Source organism: Ranitomeya imitator, chromosome 7 (assembly GCF_032444005.1).
Source record: "Ranitomeya imitator isolate aRanImi1 chromosome 7, aRanImi1.pri, whole genome shotgun sequence".
NCBI classification, from domain to species: Eukaryota; Metazoa; Chordata; class Amphibia; order Anura; family Dendrobatidae; genus Ranitomeya; species Ranitomeya imitator.
Window position 1 is genome coordinate 76525014 of NC_091288.1, and position 24960 is coordinate 76549973.

General features: G+C 44.3%; 1 protein-coding gene across 2 annotated transcripts in view; it reads right to left on the reverse strand.

Annotated features, from left to right (window-relative positions):
• Positions 1 to 1603: 1603 nt before the first annotated feature.
• Positions 1604 to 24960, reverse strand: part of LOC138644755 (ras-related protein Rab-5B-like) — a 46716-nt gene continuing 23359 nt past the window's right edge. For both annotated transcript variants that reach the window (XM_069733541.1, XM_069733540.1), the window contains exons 3-6: positions 11704 to 11855; positions 7344 to 7466; positions 4387 to 4480; positions 1604 to 2652 (exon numbers count right to left, since the gene is read on the reverse strand). In XM_069733541.1, coding sequence (XP_069589642.1) covers positions 2540 to 2652; positions 4387 to 4480; positions 7344 to 7466; positions 11704 to 11855 — 482 coding nt within the window. In that variant the 3' untranslated portion in view covers positions 1604 to 2539. The remainder of the gene's footprint in view (positions 2653 to 4386; positions 4481 to 7343; positions 7467 to 11703; positions 11856 to 24960) is intronic.

Below are 24960 nucleotides of genomic sequence, written 5' to 3' on the forward strand. Positions count from 1 at the left end.
AAGTATGATGGGGTGGGGGGGGAGCACGGGGGGGGGAATCGGAGCATGGGGGAGGGATCAGAGCGCAGGGGGGTGGAACGGAGCACGGGGGGGGGGTGATTGGAGCACGGGGGGAGCGGACAAGAGCACGGGGGGAGCGGAGCACAGGACGGAGCGGTGCATAGCACCGATCGGAGGACTGGAGGGGGCGATCGGTGGAGTGGGGTGGGGGCACATTAGTGTTTCCAGCCATGGCCGATGATATTGCAGCATCGGCCATGGCTGGATTGTAATATTTCACCAGTTATAATAGGTGAAATATTACAAATCGCTCTGATTGGCTGTTGAAAGTGAAACTGCCAATCAGAGCGATCGTAGCCACGGGGGGGTGAAGCCACCCCCCCTGGGCTAAACTACCACTCCCCCTGTCCCTGCAGATCGGGTGAAATGGGAGTTAACCCTTTCACCGGATCTGCAGGGCTGCGATCTTTCCATGACGCCACATAGGCGTCATGGGTCGGATTGGCACCGACTTTCATGACGCCTACGTGGCGTCAAAGGTCGGGAAGGGGTTAATATCAAATTGTTACGTTTTGGACAACCGCTTTAAGTTCATCTCAATCCATTAAGAGCTAGGGAGTTGGCCCAATATGCTAGGTGGAAAACAGATAACCTGAGCTAATTGGGCCTGATCAGCGGTATACCAATCTGTAATAGTCCGCAGTAGCCGCACGGACGAATTGTCCAGTTGGAAGGGAAAAAAAACGTTACTTCTTAACATTAAATGTTAGTGTGAAAAAAAGTGGAGACTGCACTACTGCAAGATTCTGCTGATCATACATCAGGATCGCCAAGCTTGATTAGTGTCATTGACAAACGTACACAAGGCAAACAAGGCAGGAGGCAACTGGTCGGCAAAATCTGATTGTCCAAGCTCAGCCTTTGGACCTTTAACTTTGCGTGACTATATGTAACCTTTAAGAACATTAAAGACTGTTCAGGAACATCACAATAAGGTAAGGCTATGTTCACATGTCCACTTAGAACAGATCCAGCAGCAATCAATTGACAGAAAAATCGTGCAGACTACTTTCAACTAGATCAGTTTTTCTAACATTGAAGTCTATGGAGAACTGAGCTGATAAACATCCATCCGCTTTCTCCGATTTGAAACTGATCCAGTAAGCAAAAAAAAAAAAAAAATAAACAGATTTTTTTTCAAATGAAAGAAAAACGGATGGCCATTTTACCGATACATTTTTCATAGACTTCAATGTAAAGGAAAAAAAAAAAAAAACCCGCATCCAGTTGAAATAAGCTTTTTTTTTTTTTAAGCCAGACAAAAAAGTGGTATCTGCACAACTTTTTCTTTTTCGTCACAGGATTGCTGCTGGATCCATTCTGATGATTACTGGATATGTGAACATCGCCTAAATCCAATATTGGCGAGTGCAGGCATCCAAATGGTTAACAGGTAGCTTAGAATAAACCATTTTCAATGTACCCTTTGTAAAATGTCGTCTTGTTCACCAAACCGATGTCTCCAATGTAGAAACCTTCAAAAACACGCACGATACATAATTTGACTACATTCTACAGATAGGCACAACACGCAAAGCCACGCTTCAGTTTCTCCTTGCTTTAATGTTACGTTAAAAATCAATATTTTAGGATTCAAGTAAAACATTATCTGAAGGTGCAAATACAAAAGTTCTGTTCAGAGCACATTCGATCACTTTGTTGTTCTCCTTACGATGAGAGAATAATGTACACTTGTGTTGGTGAGGGAAGGGCGAGGAGGCTGAAAAATCGGCGTTTTCAGGATAAATACAAATGGATGGAAGGTAAAGTGCAAAGAGGTCCACAGTGTTTTGTTCTTCTGCAGAGGAGGAGAGGGCGATCACATGAAAGTAACAGAACAGCCATAGTGGGATGAGAAGTGCTGAGAGGCAGTAAGTGTCCTGATCGGCTGAGGCCAGTCATACACGCAGCGTCTCGGTTTTTATTTGTAAAACTGTACATACCATCAGCTGCTTAGAAACCTCATTAGTGCTGAACAGGCCATCAGCTTCATAACTGTCCAGGTCCAGCTACATGCAGATCGCGGATGATTTCCTTAAGTGCTTGCAGAATATTGCTTCAGACATGTAATTCTTGATGCAGACAGCAGAGCTCGGGGTGCACAGGTCTGTGTCCTCTAAAGACTCCAGACTGTGACAGCGGGTTATTAACAGTCACCTGGACATGCTTAGAGAAAAGCATAGAAGACGTCACACAGTCAGTCGTCCGGCAAGGATCGTGACTAGAGCAGAAAACCAGCACTGGATTCCCGCAGAATTTTGCATTTCGGAAATTGAGCCGGTTTTCTTTTTAACTCTTTTTTACAGTTTTGTGGTTTCTTACTTTTAACACTATGATAAAAAGGAAAAAAAAAAAAAAAAAAAACGAGACCCAAATTCCCTCCAGCTGTAAAGATACAGAGGCGGCATCCTAGACTGTGTTCACAAGAATTTGCGTAGAAAATGCATACTGGAGAGGCTTTGTCTTGGTAGTCGTGGGATCAATTGCTGCAGCACCCGCTTCTTGGCTGCTGGTCCGATCCCTGCAGATTTACACCTCTGTTACGGGCGGCATGAGTTGGGTTTTGGGCATCCGATTTGGGCATTTTCTTTGCTGCACGAGAAGAAAAAAAATAAATAAAAATATATAGTTAAGTTAGGAAAAAGTTAAAAATATTTCTCGTACAAATACCCTATAGGGCTGATCACACAGATAAACCCTGCCTCAAATCACATATATGGGATGTAGATACAGATCTTTGAAAGCTAAATCCATCAACACCTTTAGGCCATGTTCACACCATCCTTTTTTTAATGCGGAACCGCTGCGATTTTCCCGCTGCGGGTCCGCAGCTGTTTTCCATGCAGGGTACATTACAATGTACCCTATGGAAAACAGGAACTGCTGTGCCCACATTGCGGAAAATCCCAAAAAAAGCCGCGCTGAATAGCTTCGGTAAAAAAGAAGTACCATGTCACTTCTTTTTGCGGAACTGCAGCGGTTCTGCACCCATAGACCTCCATTGTGAGGTCAAACCCGCAGTAAAACCCGCAGATGAAAAAAATATCTGCGGGTTTTCTGCGGTTTGTGGTGCAGAACAGCTGCAAATTTTTTATTTTAACAAAAAGGTAGCAGGAGAAAATGGACCCCAAAAATTGTTGTGCAATATCTCCCGAGTACGCCGATACCCCATGTGTGGAGTAAACTACTGTTTGGGCGCATGGAAGAGCTCGGAAGGGAAGGGGCACCGTTTCAGGTTTTGAAAGCAAAACTGGCTGGAATTGAGAGCAGATGTTTGGAGAGCCCCTGATGTGTTTAAACAGTGGAACCCCCCCGCCCCCCACAAGTGACACCATTTTGGTAACCAGACCCATCAAGAAACTTATCTAGATGTGTGGTGAGCATCTTGAACCACCAAGTGCTTCACAGTAGTTTATAACAAGCTAAGAAAATTACAAACAAAAACATAAAAACACCTTTTTTCTCGCAAAATTTTTCTTTCAGCCCCAAATTTATTTTATAAAGAGTAACTTTTTTGTGGATTCAGTTGAAGCTTTTATTGACATTTTTCATGACGTTTGGGATCACATTTATCCAGCGCTTTACGCTGAGCACTTACTTTGGGGTTTCCATCTAAACCTCCGAGTGGCGTGACAGATGGAACCCCCGAGGGATCCAATCACTATAATGAGGCAGGAGAGTCACTCTTGACTCTGTCTGGCCTTCGTACAGCGGTGTCCTTCCTTTCACAGGTGCAGAAAACTATGGTGGATTGCGTTTTTATGCCTCTCCAACATGTTTCACCTTGTGGCGTCATCAGGGGAATGAAGCTCTAAGTATAGCCTCATTTTCCTGATGATGCCATATGGCGAAACATGTTGGGGTGGCTAATTGTTGCTAAATTTTCTGATTTTGGGAACGTATCCCAAGACGCAGGTCTATATACTCATCACATCAGCGGTGTTAGAAGATGAAAAATAGTATCTTTCCCCAAGACCTTTTAGTAGGCCTCGCTTCCCTCTAGTCCTACACAAGGGCATGTGTGACGTGATGCTCTCCTATCTGATGGTGGTATGTTAGAGATGAACATACCTTATGAAAGGATTGTGCTTGTGACGGAATATTCTGTGTATAAGCGCGGAGTATAGTGATACCTGAAGAAGGAGCTAGCTAAGCTCTGAAACGCGTTGGATTTTTATTGGAATAAATATTTTATATTATGTATCGTGAAGAGCATAACCTGCATGGACATCACTGGATGACACCCTGCCTCCTGGCAGCCACTGGGCATTCATTCATTTGGAAACTGGAATCAGATGTAAAAACAAGCAGAATCACTCAACTTACCAATTGCTAGAAACAATTCGTTTACATTCATCGCGGTTTTTGCTGACGTTTCCATGAATAATAGTCCAGTGTCTTCAGCATATGTCTGCGCTTCCTGCGGGAAAACGTATATAATTTTATTATGATAAATGAAAGAGGAAGCACCAGGATAAATTCCCATATACAATCTATCCATAGGTGCTATATGGAGAATCACCGTGGGCCCAACCAGTGAGGCTCCTACCAATCTTGAGAATGGGGGTACCCTGTTTGAGTCAATTAGTAATACATATTTACAACTACTGCTCCATTCATTGTCTATCTAAGATAGCTACGGAGGGAGCTCTCCCATAGAAGTGGATGTACACTAAAGCTCTATTCAAATAGCCTCTTTACAGAAGATAACATTGACTGTAATGCCAATTTTTGGAGATAGCAATCATAAAAGTACTGTATATACTCAAGTATAAGCCGACCCGAGTATAAGCCGAGACCCCTAATATTGCCACAAAAAACTGGGAAAACTTAATGACTCGAGTATAAGCCTGGGGTGGGAAACGCAGCAGCTACCGGTAAATGTCAAAAATAAAATAGATACCAATAAAAGTTAAATTAATTGAGATATCAGTAGGTTAAGGGTTATTGAATATCCATATTGAATCGGGAGCCCCATATAATGCTCCATAGAATTCATGATGGGCCCCATATAATGCTCCACACAAAATACGCCCCATATAATGCTCCATATAGTTTATGATGGGCCCCATAAGATGCTCCATATTAAAATATGCACAATACAATGCTGCACAAATGTGGATTATGACCCCATAAGATGCTCCATACAGACATTTGCCCCATACAATGCTGCACAAATGCAGATTATGGCCCCATAAGATGCTCCATAGACACATTTTCCCCATATAATGCTGCACAAATGCAGATCATGGCCCCGTAAGATGCTCAATAGAGATATTTGCCCCATATAATGCTGCACATGGCCCCATAAGATGCTGTATAGAAATATTTGCCCAATATAATGCTGCACATGGCCCCATAAGATGCTCCATAGAGATATTTGCCCCATATGCTGTTGCTGCGATAAATAAAAAAATACTCACATACTCACCTCTCGTCGCTCAGGCCCCTGGCACTTTCTATATTCACCTGTCCCACATTCCACTGTCGGCACCGCTGTGTCTTCCCCGTCCTCTGCACTGACTGTTCAGGCAGAGGGAGGCGCGTACACTTATCGCTTCATCGCCCCCTCTGACCTGAGCGTCACCGCAGAGGATGGGGAAGACAGCGGCGCCAACGGTGGAACAGGTGAATATGCCCCCGTTATACTCACCTGCTCCTGGCGCTGTCCCTGCAGGTCCCTGGTTCTCCGGGCGCCGGCAGCTTCATCCTGTATTGAGCGGTCACATGGTACCGCTCATTACAGTAATGAATATGCGGCTCCACCCCTATGGGAGTGGATTCGGGTCCATATTCATTACTGTAATGAGCGGTATCGTGTGAGTATTATTAGACAGCTGCCGCTCCCCCCTCCCCTGCCGACCCCTGGGAATGACTCGAGTATAAGCCGAGAGGGGCAACTTCAGCCTAAAAAAATGGGCTGAAATTCTAGGCTTATACTCTAGTATATACTGACCCTTAAAGTGCCATTCCAATGTCGATGTCTTTTTTTTTTTAAGCACTAGAGTGGCGCTTTAAATGTAAGTCCCCTACAACTGGTCCGGCGTCTTCCCCATTATCGGACACAGCTCTGGTTCTGCGATGCAAGTCTGTGAGAACCAAAACAAGGCCAGAATGAGGCTCTCATAGACTTACACTGAAAAGTGACCTCCGAGCTCCATGAAACACTGGAGAAGCCAGCAGGTAATTTTTCGCTGGAGGCAGAGGGGAGTGACACTAGAAAATGATGAAGGCAATGGCAGGCGAGTATCAAACGGGGGGCAGAGGAATTACATTTAAAGCGCCACTCCAGCGATGCAATGAAGAAAAAAAAATGCTGGAAAGGGGCTTTAACATCCTTGCCACACTATTTAGGATTTAAATCCAAACCAGAATATTCTCAAACTCTCAACTTGCAGGCAGTTGTAGGAGGGGTCTCACCTCTCACAGGTTTGTTCACTGACAAGAGCAAGAACCACCAGGTAGATATAAGCTCCACTTAGTGTAAATGGCCATAGAGGACAATACATGACACGGACATGCTTCCCTTGGTCGGGCTCTTGGCATAACTGTGATATTTTGCCCATAGTATGTCTTTAAAGGGAACCGGTCAGCAGGATTGTGCACAGTAACCCACAGACAGTGTCAGGTCGGCGCCGTTATACTGATTACAATGATACCTGGTGATGAAATCCGTCTTGTGGTGGTTGTTTAATCTTTATTTTCAGGTTACATACTGAATATCTGTACATATTTAAAAAAAAAAAATAAAAAACCCCTTCTGCAGGCAAGTGCCGGTCATGGCTCCTGCTCTGCAGCATAATCGCTTGTTTTATGTGCCAATAATACAATTCTATTCACATTATTCAGCTAAGGAAAAAAAAAAATCAATTTGAAAGTGTCACCTGCCACGCCTGGGCAGTAGCTGCTATTGGTGTCTAGCTGTGACCGATAGGTTTTTAAAAAAAATATGTACAGATATTCAGTATGTAACCTAGGGGGCAGGTCAGTGAGGGATCAGTGACCTATTAGCAGTCTGCATTATGGATACCTAAGCAGAGCACCACATGAAGACCCCCGACAGGCTGCCCCGGGGCATGGGCAAATCATTAACTCAAAACTGAAAATAAATAAACAACAACCACAAGACGGATTTCATCACCAGGTATCATTGTAATCAGTATAACGGCGCCGACCTGACACTATCTGTAGGTTACTGTGCACAATCCTGCTGACAGGTTCCCTTTAAGGCTTTTACTGGTTTCTTGGTTATTCAGACAAGAGTCATTGACAAAGTAACCTACCTCAAATTCCACCATCCGCTTCTCGGATAAGTCAGACTTATTACCAGCCAACGCTATCACAATGTTAGGACTGGCTTGCCGTTGTAATTCTTTAACCCATGCTTTTGCCCGGTCAAACGTTTCCTAGAAATAAAGACAAAGATCTAAGAAACGATGGAAAAGGTATTAGGTATATTGTACGATATTCACAATTCTGTGCTGTTGACCTATTACAGGACATCTCTCTCCATTCATTCTCCGCTGGGACGCGGTGGCACATAGATGCAGATCCCAAAGGTCGGACTCCCCATCTAGGGGACATGTATGGCATATCATGTTATCAAACACCAGTCAGAGTTTGGGTCTGCAGATCATATTTCCTTCTTGAAGGAATCAGCTGCTGTGTAGGCCTTGGTCAGACCAGCTCCATTATGTTAGTCAAGCACACTGATTTTTTTCATGGAGCCATACACTTGCATTGCTAATTTAGATCTAATACTCGGATAAAAATCAGACGCGTCTCCAATTTTTTTTCCACCCTGTCCGAGGAAATAATAAAAAAAATCAATAAACAAAAATCAGACATGTGCGCAGCCCCATAGAATATCTTACAAGGTATGAGTGCTATCCTTGAAAAACCATGTATAGCACTTGTACGAGAAAATCAGTCATGTGCACAAGACCCAAGACCGCTAATTTCTTCATTGTTCTGGAGCTTCTATATAGTATTATCGACATTTGCTTGGTGTCCTATGATGTTTTTCATGAACAAATAAATGTGACCTTTTATTATGCACTTCCATTGATTCAAGGCAGCATATCCTGTGGATATGCAATATATGGCCAAGACAGGAATACCTTGTTATAAATGCTTTGCTTTTAAAGTGCGCTGTACATAATAACAAATTTTTACTCTATTTTCACTCCTTCCTTTATCTAGGTATAAAACTGGATGGCAAGAATCATTTTATATACAATTTCATTGATTTGTGTGTTGTGAGCACGTGTTGTGACATGTGCAGAGGTCCTGTGCAGAGAGCATAGGACTTTTTTTTTTTTTTATACGTAAAGGGAACAATTAAAACTGCGCTTAACTCATCCTCCCAGGGTCCAGAACTGAGTCTCTGCTGATGCTTCTGGTGTCTGCAGAGCTGACAACAAGTCAAAGCCAATCGGTGAGCTCCTTTTTCAAAGTTTATTTTTTTTTTTTTTTTTTAAGAGCTAATAATCTTTATTTTTTATAATAATCTTTATTTTTATAATAATCTTTATTTTTATATAGCGTTAACATATTCCGCAGCGCTTTACACACATTATCATGGCTGTCCCCAATGGGCTCACAATCTAAATTCCCTATCAGTGTGTCTTTGGAATGTGGGAGGAAACCGGAGATCCCGGAGGAAACCCACGCAAACACGGAGAGAACATACAAACTTTTTGCAGATGTTGTTCTTGGTGAGATTCGAACTCAGGACTCCAGCGCTGCAAGGCTGCAGTGCTAACCACTAAGCCACCGTGCTGCCCTAATTATTTTTTTTAAATTTTCAATAAATATGTGCTGCCAAAACCAACGCTACTAATATCGGTCCCTTATGAAAACTTTTTTAAAAATTAGTTTGGTGACATGGCAATCGCCAACACTTGAATGAATAAAACTTTTTTTGTAATTAAAAAGCAGGTTTCTATTAAGACACACAGTATTTAGGGAGTCACCAGCCACACCTGGCTCAAGAATAACCTCAACTGACTCCAGAAAAACAAAAGGATTATTATGTATCAAAGTAGTAAACAGCCAGAACAGACAGAGGAGCGCGATGGCTGCTGACTCACCGCTTCCACTTCCCATTAACTAGAAATGTACGGTATTTACTTCAAGACAACGTTGTATTCTTAGGGCCCATTAGACCGCAAAGCAACTGGCGTGTTTTATGCCTTGGTTAGACTGACTGCACTTCCATGAACACAGAACAATCGTTAACACAAATGTTCTGTGCACATAGACATAGATCATCGCGGTCTCGGCAGCCCACAGATCACCGCGGTCTCGGCAGCCCACAGATCACCGCGGTCTCGGCAGCCCACAGATCATCGCGGTCTCGGCAGCCCACAGATCATCGCGGTCTCGGCAGCCCACAGATCATCGCGGTCTCGGCAGCCCACAGATCATCGCGGTCTCGGCAGCCCACAGATCATCGCGGTCTCGGCAGCCCACAGATCATCGCGGTCTCGGCAGCCCACAGATCATCGCGGTCTCGGCAGCCCACAGATCATCGCGGTCTCGGCAGCCCACAGATCATCGCGGTCTCGGCAGCCCACAGATCATCGCGGTCTCGGCAGCCCACAGATCATCGCGGTCTCGGCAGCCCACAGATCATCGCGGTCTCGGCAGCCCACAGATCATCGCGGTCTCGGCAGCCCACAGATCATCGCGGTCTCGGCAGCCCACAGATCATCGCGGTCTCGGCAGCCCACAGATCATCGCGGTCTCGGCAGCCCACAGATCATCGCGGTCTCGGCAGCCCACAGATCACCGCGGTCTCGGCAGCCCACAGATCATCGCGGTCTCGGCAGCCCACAGATCATCGCGGTCTCGGCAGCCCACAGATCATCGCGGTCTCGGCAGCCCACAGATCATGGCGGTCTCGGCAGCCCACAGATCATCGCAGTCTCGGCAGCCCACAGATCGCGGTCTCGGCAGCCCACAGATCATCGCGGTCTCGGCAGCCCATCTCATTTACACAGAAAGATGTGTTGCCAAAAATGATGATTTTGGAAAACTGTTTAAAAATCATCTCATTTAACTAAGGAACATTTTGATTGTTCGTTCGTCGATTCCTGGCCTGTATAGACGATCATTATCAAGTATCTGCCTTTAGAGCTGACAAACGCTTACAAATTCCATTGTAATTAATAGAAATGTATGAAATAAAACAATCCTTAAAAAAGAATAGGTAATACATGAGTGATCGCTGGGGGGGGGCCAATTTCTGAGACCCTTAATCCTGAGAATAAGGTCCCAAGTCTACTGTGAATGGAGCAGTAGTGCGCATGTGTGAGACTGATCCAGTCACTATTACGGAAAAGGTGGTCATACGTTCCATAGATCCAGAGCAGCCACTCACATTGGAAACTTTGGGACCATCTTTCTCAAGATCAGATGGTTCCCAACAATCAAACATTTATCACCTAGCTTGTGCTGATAAATTAAATTATTGAGAAAACCGTTTTTAAAACACTCCCAAGAAACTATAGCCTAAACCTGTCAAAATTTATGTGTGCTTTAAGTGCGGTAATTTAGTCACCGACCACCATCTTCCCCAGCTTCCAGCACAGCTCTGCTCCTCTAACTCACGTGATGGCTATTCCATCTTCCCAGATCACACTGGGGTCTTTTGTGAGAGCTAATGTAAGGCTATGGAGTCTTGTACTGAAGCTCCATAAGTTTACACTGGAGAAGACACTTCCGAGTCACACATAGACCCCTAGTAAGTCGGACCAGCCATCACGTGACCCAGAAGAGGAGCGGAGCTGTGCTGGACAGGGGAAGACTGCAATTGGTGAGTATATTACTGCACTTATAGTACATATACTCTACACTGCTTTAGGCAATCATTTTTGTGAGCATGCCGATTTAAAGCTGTCCTTTATAGAAGATCTGCAGACTCTTCAAAGACTTCTCTTTCCAATTTCAACTTTTTAGTGCTGCATGATCTTAAAACACTAAATACCATGTATACTCCACCAGACACCACTGAACATTCTACACAAAGAATGAAACGCAAAGAGGACTGTGTACATATGTAAATAATAGTTCACTTATTCTATACGAGTCCCGATCTACAGCCTTTATAATACTCCAGAGCTGTATTCACAAAGCTTCAGAGCTGAAGCCTCCCAGCATTATTTGCAACTGCATGGCTGACATTTTTAAAGTTCTATGCATCCTAAAAAAAAAATCTATTAATATTGTGAATGGTCTTAAAAGTCAGAAAATCCACTGCTGCTGTGAAATTTTAGATCTGGTCTTCTTCCAATAAGCCAATGGGTGTACCACCATTTATGACAATTTTTTTTTTTTTTTTTTTGGGGGGGGAGGGGTTGGGGAAGAGATGATTAATACAATTGGGTCCATGTCTTCACAAACCTTGCTATAATCAATAAGCCAGATACTGTATTACAAGACCTATGTCAGGGTTGTTGATGGTTTCCTGTGACAATCAGCAGAACTGGACTATAATACAAGCCGTAACCAGGGAACGTATAAGTAAAGTAATGTTTCTACAAATAGCTAAGTATTTATCCAGAATGAACATACAGCACCAGCAGAGAAAACAGAGGAGGCAAATTAGCTGAATTAGCCTGAAAGGCGGCAGATCCTTACCGGTTTGGTGATGTCAAACACCACGATAGCGGCCTGCGCTCCTCTATAGTACATGGGTGCGAGACTGTGATACCGCTCCTGTCCGGCAGTGTCCCAGATTTCAAACTTCACTGTTGTATCGTCCAGACATACAGACTGAGCCAAGAAGGCAGCTGGTGACATGGGGAAAGGAAACATGGTCAACTCATTACTATGCCAAAGGAAAAAAATAAAGGGAACATGTCAGCACTCAGCAGGCTTTTGCCACCTACCGTAATATTAGAGCAGCAAAATGTAGGGACAGAGACACTGATTCCAGTAATGTATCATTTACTGGGTTACTTGCTGCTGCTTTACCAGCAGGAAATCACTAAAAGTCTAGTAAACCTGATACCAGGTAGTCCAATTGCACCCCCAAAACTGTACTTTTCTGCCTATGCACAGTGTTCACAGCAGTCTGTCAATCAGTGGTGGGGGTGGGATTATACACAGAGCTCAGCATTCAGTACTGCAACATCTGCAGCAGATAGAATCAATTTTATTAAAAATGCAACTTGCTGCCCAGTAAGTGATAGAATCAGGGTCTCTGGCTCTACATTATGCGGCATTAAGATGACAAATTCCCTTCAAGTTAGTGATAGAATGAGAAATACACAATTATTTAATTCAAAATTAACTCAGGCCCCAGATGTCAGAATTAAAAAATTTTTTGCTCCTATCTCAGATAATGAATGCCGGGTAGATGCCGTATCACCATACAGTGGGGAAAATATAAGTATTTGATATACTGATGATTTTGCAAGTTTTCCCACCTACAAATAATGGAGAGATCTGTAATTTTTATCATAAGTACACTTCAACTGTGAGAGAAAGAATCTAAAAAAAAATCCAGTAAAATCACATTGTATGATATTTACATAATTAATTTGCATTTTATTGCATGAAATAAGTATTTGATACAATAGAAAAACAGAATTTAGTATTTGGTTTTGGGCGGTCGCTGGGCAACATTGAGTTTCAGCTCCCTCCAAAGATTTTCTATTGGGTTCAGGCCTAGAGACTGGCTAGGCCACTCCAGGACCTAGAAATGCTTCTTACGGAGCCACTGCTTAGGCTACGTTCACACTAGTGTTCTGCTAGTGTGCGTCGCCTTAGCGTCGGGCGACGCAGCGGCGACGCACGCGTCATGCGCCCCTATGTTTAACATGGGGGACGCATGCGTTTTTGTGTGTTGCGTTTTGCAACACTTGCGTCTTTTTTGCCGCTAGCGTCGGACCAAGAAAACGCAACAAGTTGCATTTTTCTTGCGTCCGATTTTGCGTTTTTGTGTGCGTCGTGCGTTGCGTCGCCGACGCAGCGGCGCGCAACGCTAGTCTGAACGTAGCCTAAGTTGCTCTGGTTGTGTTTCAGGTCATTGTCATGCTGGAAGACCCAGTCACGACACATCTTCAATACTCTTGCTGAGGGAAGGAGGTTGTTGGCCAAAATCTCACAATACATGACCCCATCCATTCTCCCTTCACTATGGTGCAGTCGTCCTGTCCCCTTTGCAGAAAAGCACCCCCAAAGTATGAAGTTCCCCCACCATGTTTCACGGTTGGGGTAGTGTTCTTGCAGTTGTACTCCTCCTTCCTTCCTTCATTTTTAATCACTTACCGTTTGCATTTAGGATTAATACAGGAATCATTAAAGAGGGTATTCAGGAACTGATAAAGCTCTAACACCTTCCAGGGATAAACTCTGGCGACATTAAAAAGCTGGTTGGGGACCCTGTGTCTTGGATGACTAGTAGTGATGAGCGAGTATACTCGGTCTGGTTTTCCCCAGCACGCTCGGGTGGTCTCCGAGTATTTGTGATTGCTCGGAGATTTAGTTTTTGTTGAGGCAGCTGCATGATTTACAGCTACTAGCCAGCCTGAGTACATGTGGGGGTTGCCTGGATGCTAGGGAATCCCCACATGTAATCAAGCTGTCTATCAGCTGTAAATCATGCAGCTGAGGCGATGAAAATTAAATCTCCGAGCACTTACAAATACTCGGAGACCACCAGAGCAACGAGTATACTCGCTCATCACTAATGACTAGTAAAAGAGGAAGGTGTCAGGCACGTATCCAGACTATTGGGCTGACCGGTATTTCCCTATACAGTCACATAGGGAGAAACATGTCAGTTAGGGGAGAAGCCACCAGGTACCGGCCTCTAGGGCTACAAATCCAAAAAGCATAGTCCCCAGCCAGCTACGGTGTACGGCACAGCTTATGTTGACATGTTGCATTTTTGGTGTGTTTTTTATGCAAATTTTAAGCAGAGTTTAAGCTGCTTACAAAAAGCAGGTTCGGCTGTACCCATTGTTTTCGATGGGTGAAAAAACGCTGCAAATGCGCTGAAAAAATGCTGAAAGAAGTAGTGACATGCTGCAGTTTTCAAAATGCAACAGTTTTATAAATCAGTCAGGAAAATAAAACCAATGTGTGCATGAGTTTTCTGAAAACTCAGAATTTGCTGATACTGTAAAACGCAGCTTAAAATTCGCCTTAAAAAAAAAAAAAAAAAAAGGGGGAAAAAAAAACAAACCACAATATGTGCACATAGCCTAAAATGCTTCCAAATGTATTAGATTTACACGTGCGACACACTTGCCATAGATTTCAAAGCAAATTACGTTTAACAGTGACTTATCTGCGATTTGATGGTGTTTCTACAGAATAATTGCAGCTCTAAAATAGCCATGCAACAGCAAGTCACACAACTGTTATACTGCCTGATGACGGCTGGCGGCTTCTCCTACCAACCAGTCAGTGAAAAATGGACCGTGCACGTCACATCTTTTTTTGGGTGATCCAATCACTTGAATGGGCGAGTTTTATCAGCATATCATAGGGTCCCCCTATAAAATCTAACCAGCAAAGGCTAGAGAGACAGCTGCGGGCTCATATTAATAACCTAGGAAGGGGCCATGAATATTGGCCTCTCACAGACTAAATCAGCAGCTCTCAGCCGCCCTAGAAAAGGTGCATGTATGAGATGCGCCAAATCTGGCGCTTAGCCTCGCTCTTCCCACTTGCCCTGTAGAGGTGGCAAGTGGGGTTCATATTACCTTTGTATTGTCAGGTGACATCAAGCCCACAGGTAAGTAATGGAGAGGCGTCTATAAGACACCTATCCGTTAGTAACCCCATAGTGATATTGTATAAAAACACAGACACCCAGAATAAAGTCCTTTATTTGAAATAATGACACAGACTCCTTTAATGAACCTTAATTAAACCATACTCACCGAATGCCTAATCCACAGATGACAGCGTAGGAAACACCATAGGAAGTAAAACGCAAACAAACTCAGCAAATCCGTAAACATTTTTATACCTGCGTTTTTGCTGTGGATTTGACTGACAATTGAAGTTCGTGGGTGAAAAATGCTGCAGAAATGCACAAAATTGACATGCTGAAGAAAAAAACAAACAAACAAACAAAAAAACACTGCAAATACTCAAAGGAAATTTACTGATCATGTGCACAACACTTCAAGACTGTCACTGAATAAGCTTGTTAAGGATTCCATAGCGTTTTTGGCCCATTCCCGCCAGGAGAAAAAGCATAAAAAACGCACCGTGTGCACACAGCCTAAAGGGTATGTGTTTATGTGTAAAATTAACAGGTACCTAAAATTGGACAAATGAATAAACCCTTACACAAGTAGTCATTGGGGTTGTTCACCTATGGGACCATTTTCTTGAGTGATTTTTTTTTTAAGCTAAAAGTCATTTCTGTAAATGGGCTTTCCAAAAAAAAAAAAAAAACCCCAAAAACGTTTGCACCATTTCTTTTCTATTGCCTCTGTCGGATACGGTTTATTGCTGGCTGCAGAATGGAGTAAATGAGGATTTGTCAGTGAGCTCATTCGGACAGTCCAATGGGAAGGTTTCTAGCTTTTATCTATCTTTTTAAATTCCTTTTTGCAGATTTATGATCATTGAGCACAACAGCATTGAATGTGCAGGGAAATAAAGGAGCCTGTAAAAGCAAAATGGTGCAAAACAGTTACTGAAGCCCGATTGCAAAAATTATTTTTATCCCCAGATACATGCATTTAAGAAAGGAAAAACAGAACACTGGTCACATTAGACACATGCCACGTTGTATGACAATGGAAGTTTCTGCTCCACTTTGGGTTTGCTTTGAGTAGAGGTGACAACCCTGGGGTCATTGCCACAATCCCTGGGGAGAAGGTGACTCCCACTAGTGCACGGCCCCCGGGATATTGCTCAGAAGTCCTTTGTACAAGTATATGCTCAGCTAATAGAATGGAGCCCGTGTCACAGAAGAGTCAATGATATTTTGTAATTCCATTAGCAATTCCTTTACATTCATCTTCAAAACATGAGCAGCAAATATGGCACCGAGTAGGAGTGTAAGGACGGCACTTGTGTGTTGCAAAATATGATCCAGCGGAGGTGAATGCAGCCGCCCTGGTCTGCAACCAGGAAATCTGCCAAGCTTATTTCTGTCTGTAACATGTGATGTTTTGCAACAGTAGTGATGTCTGGGCCAGCGTTCCCCTCCATCCTTCGATGGTGACAAGGTGAAATGCCGTCTCAGGGCCATTATGTAAAACAGATTTTTTGCCAAGACACCTAATCTAGAATCTCTCTGTGAGCTCCGATCCTAGGCTGTCACCAGGGCCAGCCCTGATTGGTGCGATTAATGATCACATCGATCGCACCAATGACAGAGGCACAGCAGCGGTATGACCGCACTGCAGGTCCTCACACAAGCTGAGGATTCCTGCAGAGTGGTCACGCTACAGGATCTCCTGCTGTGCTGGGCCTTGTGGTGCCACTGAAGCCTGTGACACCACAATCCCTGCTGAACAAAGAACATAGAAGAAAAAAAGACAAGGCCAACGAAAGAAGATAACAAGTTTAAATGTTTTGATCCCTGTCCAATCACTCTTCATCCACCCCAATCCCCCTCTTCCTCCATTCCTTTTCTTTTTACCCCCTCCACCCCCTTTGTGCCACCTCGGTGCGCACATTCAGCAGCTGCCGAGCATTTATTGGTGACGCAGTTCACCGATCAGCACTTGTGCTCGCTGTTTTCCACTTTTCTTTATCACCCTCCTTTTGCGCCACCTCAATGCAAACATCCAGCAGCCGCCGAGCTTTGATTAGTGACGCAGTTCACCAATCAGCACTTGTGCTCTCTGCTTTACACTTTTCTTTATCACCCTCCTTTTGCGCCACCCCCGTGCACACATCCAGCAGCCGCCGAGCTTAGATTAGTGACGCAGTTCACTCTTCAGAGCTCGTGCCTGCTGCTTTATACTTTTCTTTTCACTGACTTTTCTCCCTGGTTGCTGCTTTTTTCTTTTAGCTTTTTCTTTTCAGACAAATAAGTTTACACCAAGCACTCTCTCTCTCACGCACAGTTAAATAAAGTACTGACAAAATCACCACATTCATTAAAAAAATGTCGTCCCAACACCACTTCAGTGGAGGAGGCATATGCTTTCCTTACTTCCGACACTGATTTCGAGGGAGGGTCCCGCATTTCTTTATTTTTCAGATTCGTTCTCCTCGTCTTCTTCATCCTCATCTTCCTCCTCAGGTCCTGCTGAGCCGCCACGCAGACGTCCCAGGACAAAGATGAAGCAGCGCCCTCCATTCCAGAAGATGAACCAGCGTCCCCCCATTCCTGACCCCGTATGGACCACGCCGCCCCCCAAAATTATGAGCCACCGATTCCTTATTTTGTAGCAGAATCAGGAATCAAGTTTGACACCACCGGCCTCACAGAACTAGACTTTTTTTAAACTCTTTCTCTGAAGATTCTGTTAACCTCATGGTGGGCGAAACTAATTTGTACGCTTATCAATTTTTGGCACAAAGCCCCGGTTCATCATTTTCTAACTGGACTCCTGTAGACGCAGTTGAAGTGAAGCAGTTTTGGGACCTGGTCCTTCACATGGGGATCCTGAAGAAACCAGAACTTCGGCAATATTGGAGTGTTGATGTTTTATACAACACTCCAGCGTTCCGAATGGTCATGGCCCGGACACGTTTTGAGGCCATCCACAAATTCCTGCATTATACCGATAATGCACAGTGTCCCCCATGAGACGACTCCAACTTTGACCGTCTGTTCAAAGTTTGTCCGGTCATCGAACACTTCAACAAAATGTTTGTTGAAGTGTACATTCCCCAAAGGGACATCTGCGTGGATGAGTCCTAAATTCATTTTAAGGGAAGGCTCAGATTCCGTCAGTACCTGCCCAGCAAGAGGGCCAGATACGGAATCAAAACTCCATAAGCTGTGTGAGAGTACCTCAGGGTACACCCACAGGTTTAGAGTTTATGAAGGGAAGGACACCCGGATTGAACCCCCTGAATGCCCCTCTGTCCTGGGAGTGAGTGGGAAAATTGTGTGGGATTTGGTGCTCCCACTGCTGGATAAAGGTTATTACCTAGTTCCACTTAATTCCTTGTCTCCTGTAATAAAACAAAAATTTAAAAAAAAAAAAAAAAACAATATCCCTCACCTCTCCATCGTTCTGTCCCACGCCGTAATCCATGTCAGGAGGATAAATAGTTTTCAACCTAGACGGAGTCAAGATGCGAAAGTCCAGGCTGAGAACCACTGGTGAATGAGCAGCTGTGAAAGCAGCATCATTGACCATCGGTGAGGTCATTGAGGTTACCTCCGGTCACTGAGGCGGCTTCCCATCAGGGCTCAACTGCTGTGACCTCAGCACCGTGGGAAAAAGTCAGTGATGAGGTCACCGCAGTTTAGCTCAGTGCCTTCACAGCAGATCACAGTGAGAAATTTTCATTCTTCTTGGTGATGAGTGTTTTGCTGGCAATACCCCTAGTTTACACAATTTACCTGTGCGTAGGGGCGTTTCCAATCCGCTCCAGGTTCCAGAGATTTCCAAGTGCAGATAGGGAATAGAGAGGGCAGTGCAGCTTTAATTAGGGAGGGGCGATTAATCAAGTTAATTTGATTAATACACCATAATAGATTGGCACGATTCAAAGTTTTATAGAATCGAAAAATGTATTTTTATCCTCGGTCATTCTCCTCCTGCCAGCGCAGTTTTCTGCTATTGGTGGAGCATGCACTGTAAGGCTATGTGCACACGTTAAGGAAAATTCTGCTGATTTTCCTAACAAGACCAGACTTTTTCTGCAGGAAATCCGCTTGCGTTTTTTAAAAATGTTTCCAGAGCTTCCCAATGCAATAATATAGCGGCAAAAATGCAAAAAATCTGCAAAATTAAAGGGAACCTGTCACCCCAAAAATCGCGGGTGAGGTAAGCCCATCGGCATCAGGGGCTTATCTACAGCATTCTGTAGAAATTACCCAGGGTCGTGAGACCGCCAAGTCTTCTGGGTAATTTCGCAATCCATCTCTAGGAACGGAAGCTGGCGGCAGCAGCGCGCGCATTGGCAGACAACAGAAGGTAAGAATAGCAGGTTTTTTTTATTATTTTTAACATTAGATCTTTTTACTATTGATGCTGCATAGGCAGCATTAATAGTAAAAAGTTGGTCACACAGGGTTAATAGCAGCGTTAACGGAGTGCGTTACCCGCAACATAACGCGGTCTGTTAACGCTGCCATTAACCCTGTGTCAGCGCTGACTGGAGGGGAGTAGGAAGGGACTAATTCTCGGCCAGACAGTGCCTGTCGCTGATTGGTCAGCGACGCCGGATTTCCGTTACAGACAGACGGAAGTACCCCTTAGACATATATATATAGTTATATGAAAAAGTTTGGGCACCCCTATTAATCTTAAACTTAATGTTTTATAAAAATTGTTTTTTTTTTTTGCAACAGCTATTTCAGTTTCATATATCTAATAACTGTTGGACACAGTAATGTTTCTGCCTTGAAATGAGGTCTATTGTACTAACAGAAAATGTGCAATCTGCATTCAGACAAAATTTGACAGGTGCATAAGTATGGGCACCCTTCTCATTTTCTTGTTTTAAATACTCCTACCTACTTTTTACTGACTTACTAAAGCACTTTTTTTGGTTTTCTAACCTCATTGAGCTTTGAACTTCATAGCCAGGTGTATGCAATCATGAGAAAAGCTACTTAAAGTGGCCACTTGCAAGTTGTTCTCCTGTTTGAATCTCCTCTGAAGAGTAGCATCATGGGCTCCTCAAAACAACTGTCTAATGATCTGAAAACAAAGATTATTCAACATAGTTGTTCAGGGGAAGGATACAAAAAGCTGTCTCAGAGATTTAACCTGTCAATTTCTACTGTGAGGAACATAGTAAGGAAATGGAAGAACACAGGTACAGTTCTTGTTAAGGCCAGAAGTGGCAGGCCAGAAAGGCAGAGAAGAAGAATGGTGAGATCAGTCAAGGACAATCCGCAGACAACCTCCAGAGAGCTGCAGCATCAACTTGCTGCAGATGGTGTCACTGTGCATCGGTCAACTATACAACGCACTTTGCACAAGGAGAAGCTGTATGGGAGAGTGATGCGAAAGAAGCCGTTTCTGCAAGCACGCCACAAGCAGAGTCGGCTGAGGTATGCAAAAGCACATTTGGAGAAGCCAATTTCTTTCTGGAAGAAGGTCCTGTGGACTGATGAAACCAAGATTGAGTTGTTTGGTCATACAAAAAGGCGTTATGTATGGCGGCCAAAAACACAGCATTCCAAGAAAATACGGTAGTTACTTACCGATAACGGTATTTCTCAGAGCCCATGACAGCACTACCAGAGAGAATCCGCCCTTCAGGACAGGAAACCTACAGGATAAAAAGGGCGGTACCTCTCTCCTGCGTCAGTTTGGTTTACATAGCATCAGAGGTCCTCCAGGTTAGTGACAACAGGAAAATATACAATTTTAGCAAAATACTTATCAAGATTACACCGTGTCTAAATTAAAACCACACATTTCATATAATAAGGTGCTCACCGCACACGTGATAGGGTGGGAATAAGCAGGTGCTGTCATGGGCTCTGAGAAATACCGTTATCGGTAAGTAACTACCGTATTCTCAGTCGCCCATGACAGCACTACCAGAGAGAATTACAGAGATCATTGCTTTAGGGAGGGACCACAGCCTGCAAGACCCTTCTTCCGAAGGCTAAGTCAGATGAAGAGGCCAGGTCTAAGCGGTAGTGCCTAAAGAAGGTTGAAGGTGATGACCAGGTGGCCGCCTTGCAGATTTTGTCTATTGGTACCTCCGACCTTTCGGCCCAGGAGGTCGCCATGGCTCTTGTAGAATGCGCCTTGAGCCCTTCAGGAACTGCGTTTCCCGTGGACGAGTATGCCAAGGCTATCGCATCAGTTACCCAGCGAGCTATAGTGCTTTTGGAGGCTTTGAATCCTTTCCTAGGTCCCTGAAAACAGATAAAGAGAGACCCTTCCTTCCTATACTGTCGGGAGGATTCTAAGTAGTGTATTAAACATCTTCTCACATCTAAAGTGTGGAACTTTTCCTCTTTTTTATTTTTAGGGTTTGGACAAAAGGAGGGAAGGATTATTTCTTGGGACCTGTGGAAATTGGAAGCAACTTTGGGTAGATAAGCGGGATCTGTTTTTAGTATTACCCTATCATTCATGATTTGTGTGAATGGAGGGTTCGCAGATAGAGCCTGGAGGTCACTAATTCTACGGGCAGATGTCAAAGCTGTGAGAAGGGCCGTTTTGAAAGATAAGATTTTAAGTGGTAATGAATCTATGGGTTCGAATGGGGGTTCTGTCAGAGCTGATAGGACTAAATTTAAGTCCCAGGATGGAAGGCTTCTGATTTTTAAAGGTTTAGATCGTATCGCAGCTTTAATAAACCTTGTTACCCATGGGTTAGAGGCAATACTCTCACTATATAATGCACCTAAGGCCGCTATTTGCACTTTTAAGGTGCTCACCGAGAGGCCCATCTCTAAGCCTTTTTGCAGAAATTCTAATATTTTGACCACTTGGACCCCGTCTTGTAATTTCACCCCAGAGGTGGATAAAAACTTTTTCCAGATCTTACCGTAGATCTTAGTTGTTACTAATTTTCTACTTTTTAACAGTGTAGACACTAAATTATCTGAAAAGCCCCTTGCCCTTAGTAGTGACCTTTCAAGTTCCACGCTGTCAAGTGGAGGTTTGCTGACTGAGGGTGGAACACCGGTCCCTGGTATAAGAGATCCGGAAGATCCGGGAGAACCCAGGGATCGGAGACCGATAGAATTCTCAGCCATGAAAACCAGGCCCTTTTGGGCCAGAAGGGGGCTATTAGGATGATTCTCGCCCTGTCCTGCCTGATTTTCCGCAGAACAGCCGGAATAAGAATGTGAGGAGGAAATGCGTATGTTAGACCCTGAGTCCAAGGAATCGTAAATGCATCCAGAGCCCGAGGGCCCCCTTTGGGGTTCAGAGAACAAAAATCCCTTACTTTCCTGTTTTCTGCACTGGCAAAGAGATCTATTACAGGAACCCCCCAGATTTTGGTAATGCGATCGAAGATGCTTTGGTTTAGTGCCCATTCCCCCTGTTTTAACCGGGTACGGCTTAAGAAGTCTGCTTTTTGGTTCTCTACCCCCTTTATATGCAGCGCAGAAAGGGATAGGAAGTTGTCTTCTGCTAAGATGAAGATCTGGAAGGTAGCCTTCATTAGGGCTTGGGATCTGGTTCCCCCCTGATGGTTCAGGTAGGCTACCACTACCTGATTGTCCGAAAAAACCCGGACATGATGCCCCTGTAGGCTGGGAAGAAAATATGATAGAGCGTGACTCACTGCCCAAAGTTCTTTTTGATTTGAAGATACCTCGTATTCTTGATCTGTCCAGACCCCCTGAGTGATACGGTCGTCCAGGTGAGCTCCCCACCCCGTGGGACTGGCATCCGTGGTAACTATCCGAGATGTGTCTATCACCCATGGAACCCCCTTTGATAGGTTTTTGGGATCTAACCACCAGGCTAGGGAACGAATAGTGTTTGAATTTAGAGACATTTTTCCTTCTAGGTGTCCCCCCAGTGTAACCTGATTCCTCAGAATATCCCACTGGAGATCCCTCGTGTGAATTTGTGCCCACTGTATTGCCGGGAGACAAGCAGAAAGGGACCCCAGCAGTGACATCGCCCCTCTCAGGGTCATATGAGGGTTTGAACGAGCTCTGGACACAAGATTTAATATTTTCTGTTTTTTCTGGTCTGGAAGACGACATTCCTGTGTTATCGAGTCCAAAGTGAGGCCCAAAAACTCTTGAACCCTGGTCGGTTCTAGTTTTGACTTTTGGAGATTTAGGAGCCAACCTAACTCTGTTAGGATTTTTATCACTCTGTCGCATTGTTGGCGACAATGTTGGGCTGAGTTGCTGACAATCAGGAAGTCGTCCAGATACGGTATTATTATAATGTCTTTTTCTCTTATGTGGGCCATCATTTCCGCTACCAATTTGGTAAATATCCGAGGCGCTACCGAGATGCCAAATGGAAGGGCTTTGTACTGGTATTGTTTTATTTCTCCTCCCATGACTACTGCTAGTCTGAGGTATTTCTGGGCATTTTTGTGGATGGGGACATGATAGTACGCGTCGCTGAGATCTAACACTATCATGAAGCAATTCGGAAACAGGTTTTTTATTGTTGATTTTATTGACTCCATTTTGAAGGATTGATTTTTTACATAACTGTTTAGTTTCCGTAAATTGATTATTGTGCGGAAAGAACCATCCGGTTTTGGGACTAGAAATAGTGGGGAAAAGAACCCTTTGCCTCTTTCCAGTAGGGGAACTTCTTGGATCACATCTTTCATTATGAGCTTTGAAATTTCTTGTTCCAAGGCCTGTTGCTGCTGAGGTGAGGGTTTTAGTGGGGTGACCACATAGTTTTGGGGAGGAAGGGAGGTAAAGTTTATTTGAAGTCCCATCTTTATCAGATCTAAAATCCAAGAATTGGTTGAAATTTTTTCCCAGGCCGGAAGGTATTGAGACAATCTCCCTCCCACCCTGGGGAAGGTGTCACTTAGGGGGTTTTTTATCTCTTGGAGAATTACCGAAGAGGAAGCCCCTATCCTTCCTTCTCCCATCATCCCATCTGTTCTGTTCCCTTGGGGGACGTCTGCGAAAAAACTTCCTACTCCGAAAGGGCCGTCTAACAAATGGTGCGGCTAAGATAGGGAACCCCTTTTTCTTATCCCCTGCTTTTTGTAAAATGTCATCTAGGGTTTCCCCAAATAAGAATTTCCCTTCACATGGAATTGAACAGAGTTTTTGTTTGGTCTGTAGGTCGCCCGGCCAGCTTTTTAACCACAGCGTCCTACGAGCTGCATTGGACAGGGCTGCCGATTTTGAAGTAAGCTTGATTGAATCGGCTGATGAATCTGCCAAAAAGGCTGCCGCCCCTCTAATCATGGGAATTGATTCAATCATTTTATGTCTAGATACTCCATCTTTTAGTTGCTTTTCCAAGTTATCTATCCAGATCATTAAAGATCTGGAAGTACATGCGGCTGCTATTGCAGGTCTTAGACACCCCCCTGCCGATTCCCAGGCCCCTTTAAGGAAAGTATCAGCTCTTTTATCGAGGGGATCCTTCAGAGTTCCCATGTCCTCAAAGGGCAATGCGAATTTTTTTGATGCTTTGGCTACTGCTACGTCGAGTTTTGGTGCCTTGTCCCATGACGTAGAAGCCTCTTCCTCGAAGGGATATTTTCTTTTAAGGGAGGGGACAGATGAATTTTTCCTTTCTGGTTTCTCCCACTCTTTCTTAATCAATGCTTGAATATTCTCGTTAAGTGGGAAGACTCTGCGCCTTTTCTGTCCTAGGCCCCCAAACATAATGTCCTGTACTGTTTTGTCAGGACGAGGATCTACAACCCCCATGGTTGATCTTACGGCCTTTACAAGGGCATCTACTTCGTCTAATGGGAAGCAGTGGCGGCCTCCGCTCTCAGAATCCGAGGAGGAACCCTGTCTGTCTGAAGCGTCCCCCTCAGGACTAGAAGAATCAGAGTGAGAATAGGGCACAGGTGTTTTTTCCTCGACCCCTTCCCCTTTAAGAGATTTAAATGCTGTTTCCACCTCTGATCTTATTACAGATCGCAATTCAGAGGCGAAACTAGGGGTTTCTTCACATAGGACTTGTCCTATACAGGAGCCACACAATTTCTTATCCCAGTTTTGCAACAGGGGTTCACTGCATAAGGGGCAGACTCTATTCTTAGTTTTCTCCGTTTTTTTCCTTGCCTAAAAACAAACGGAAAAGGGGGACTCCAATTATTTGGTGAACTTTCACGAAGATCACTCACCCATCTTGCGCAGCC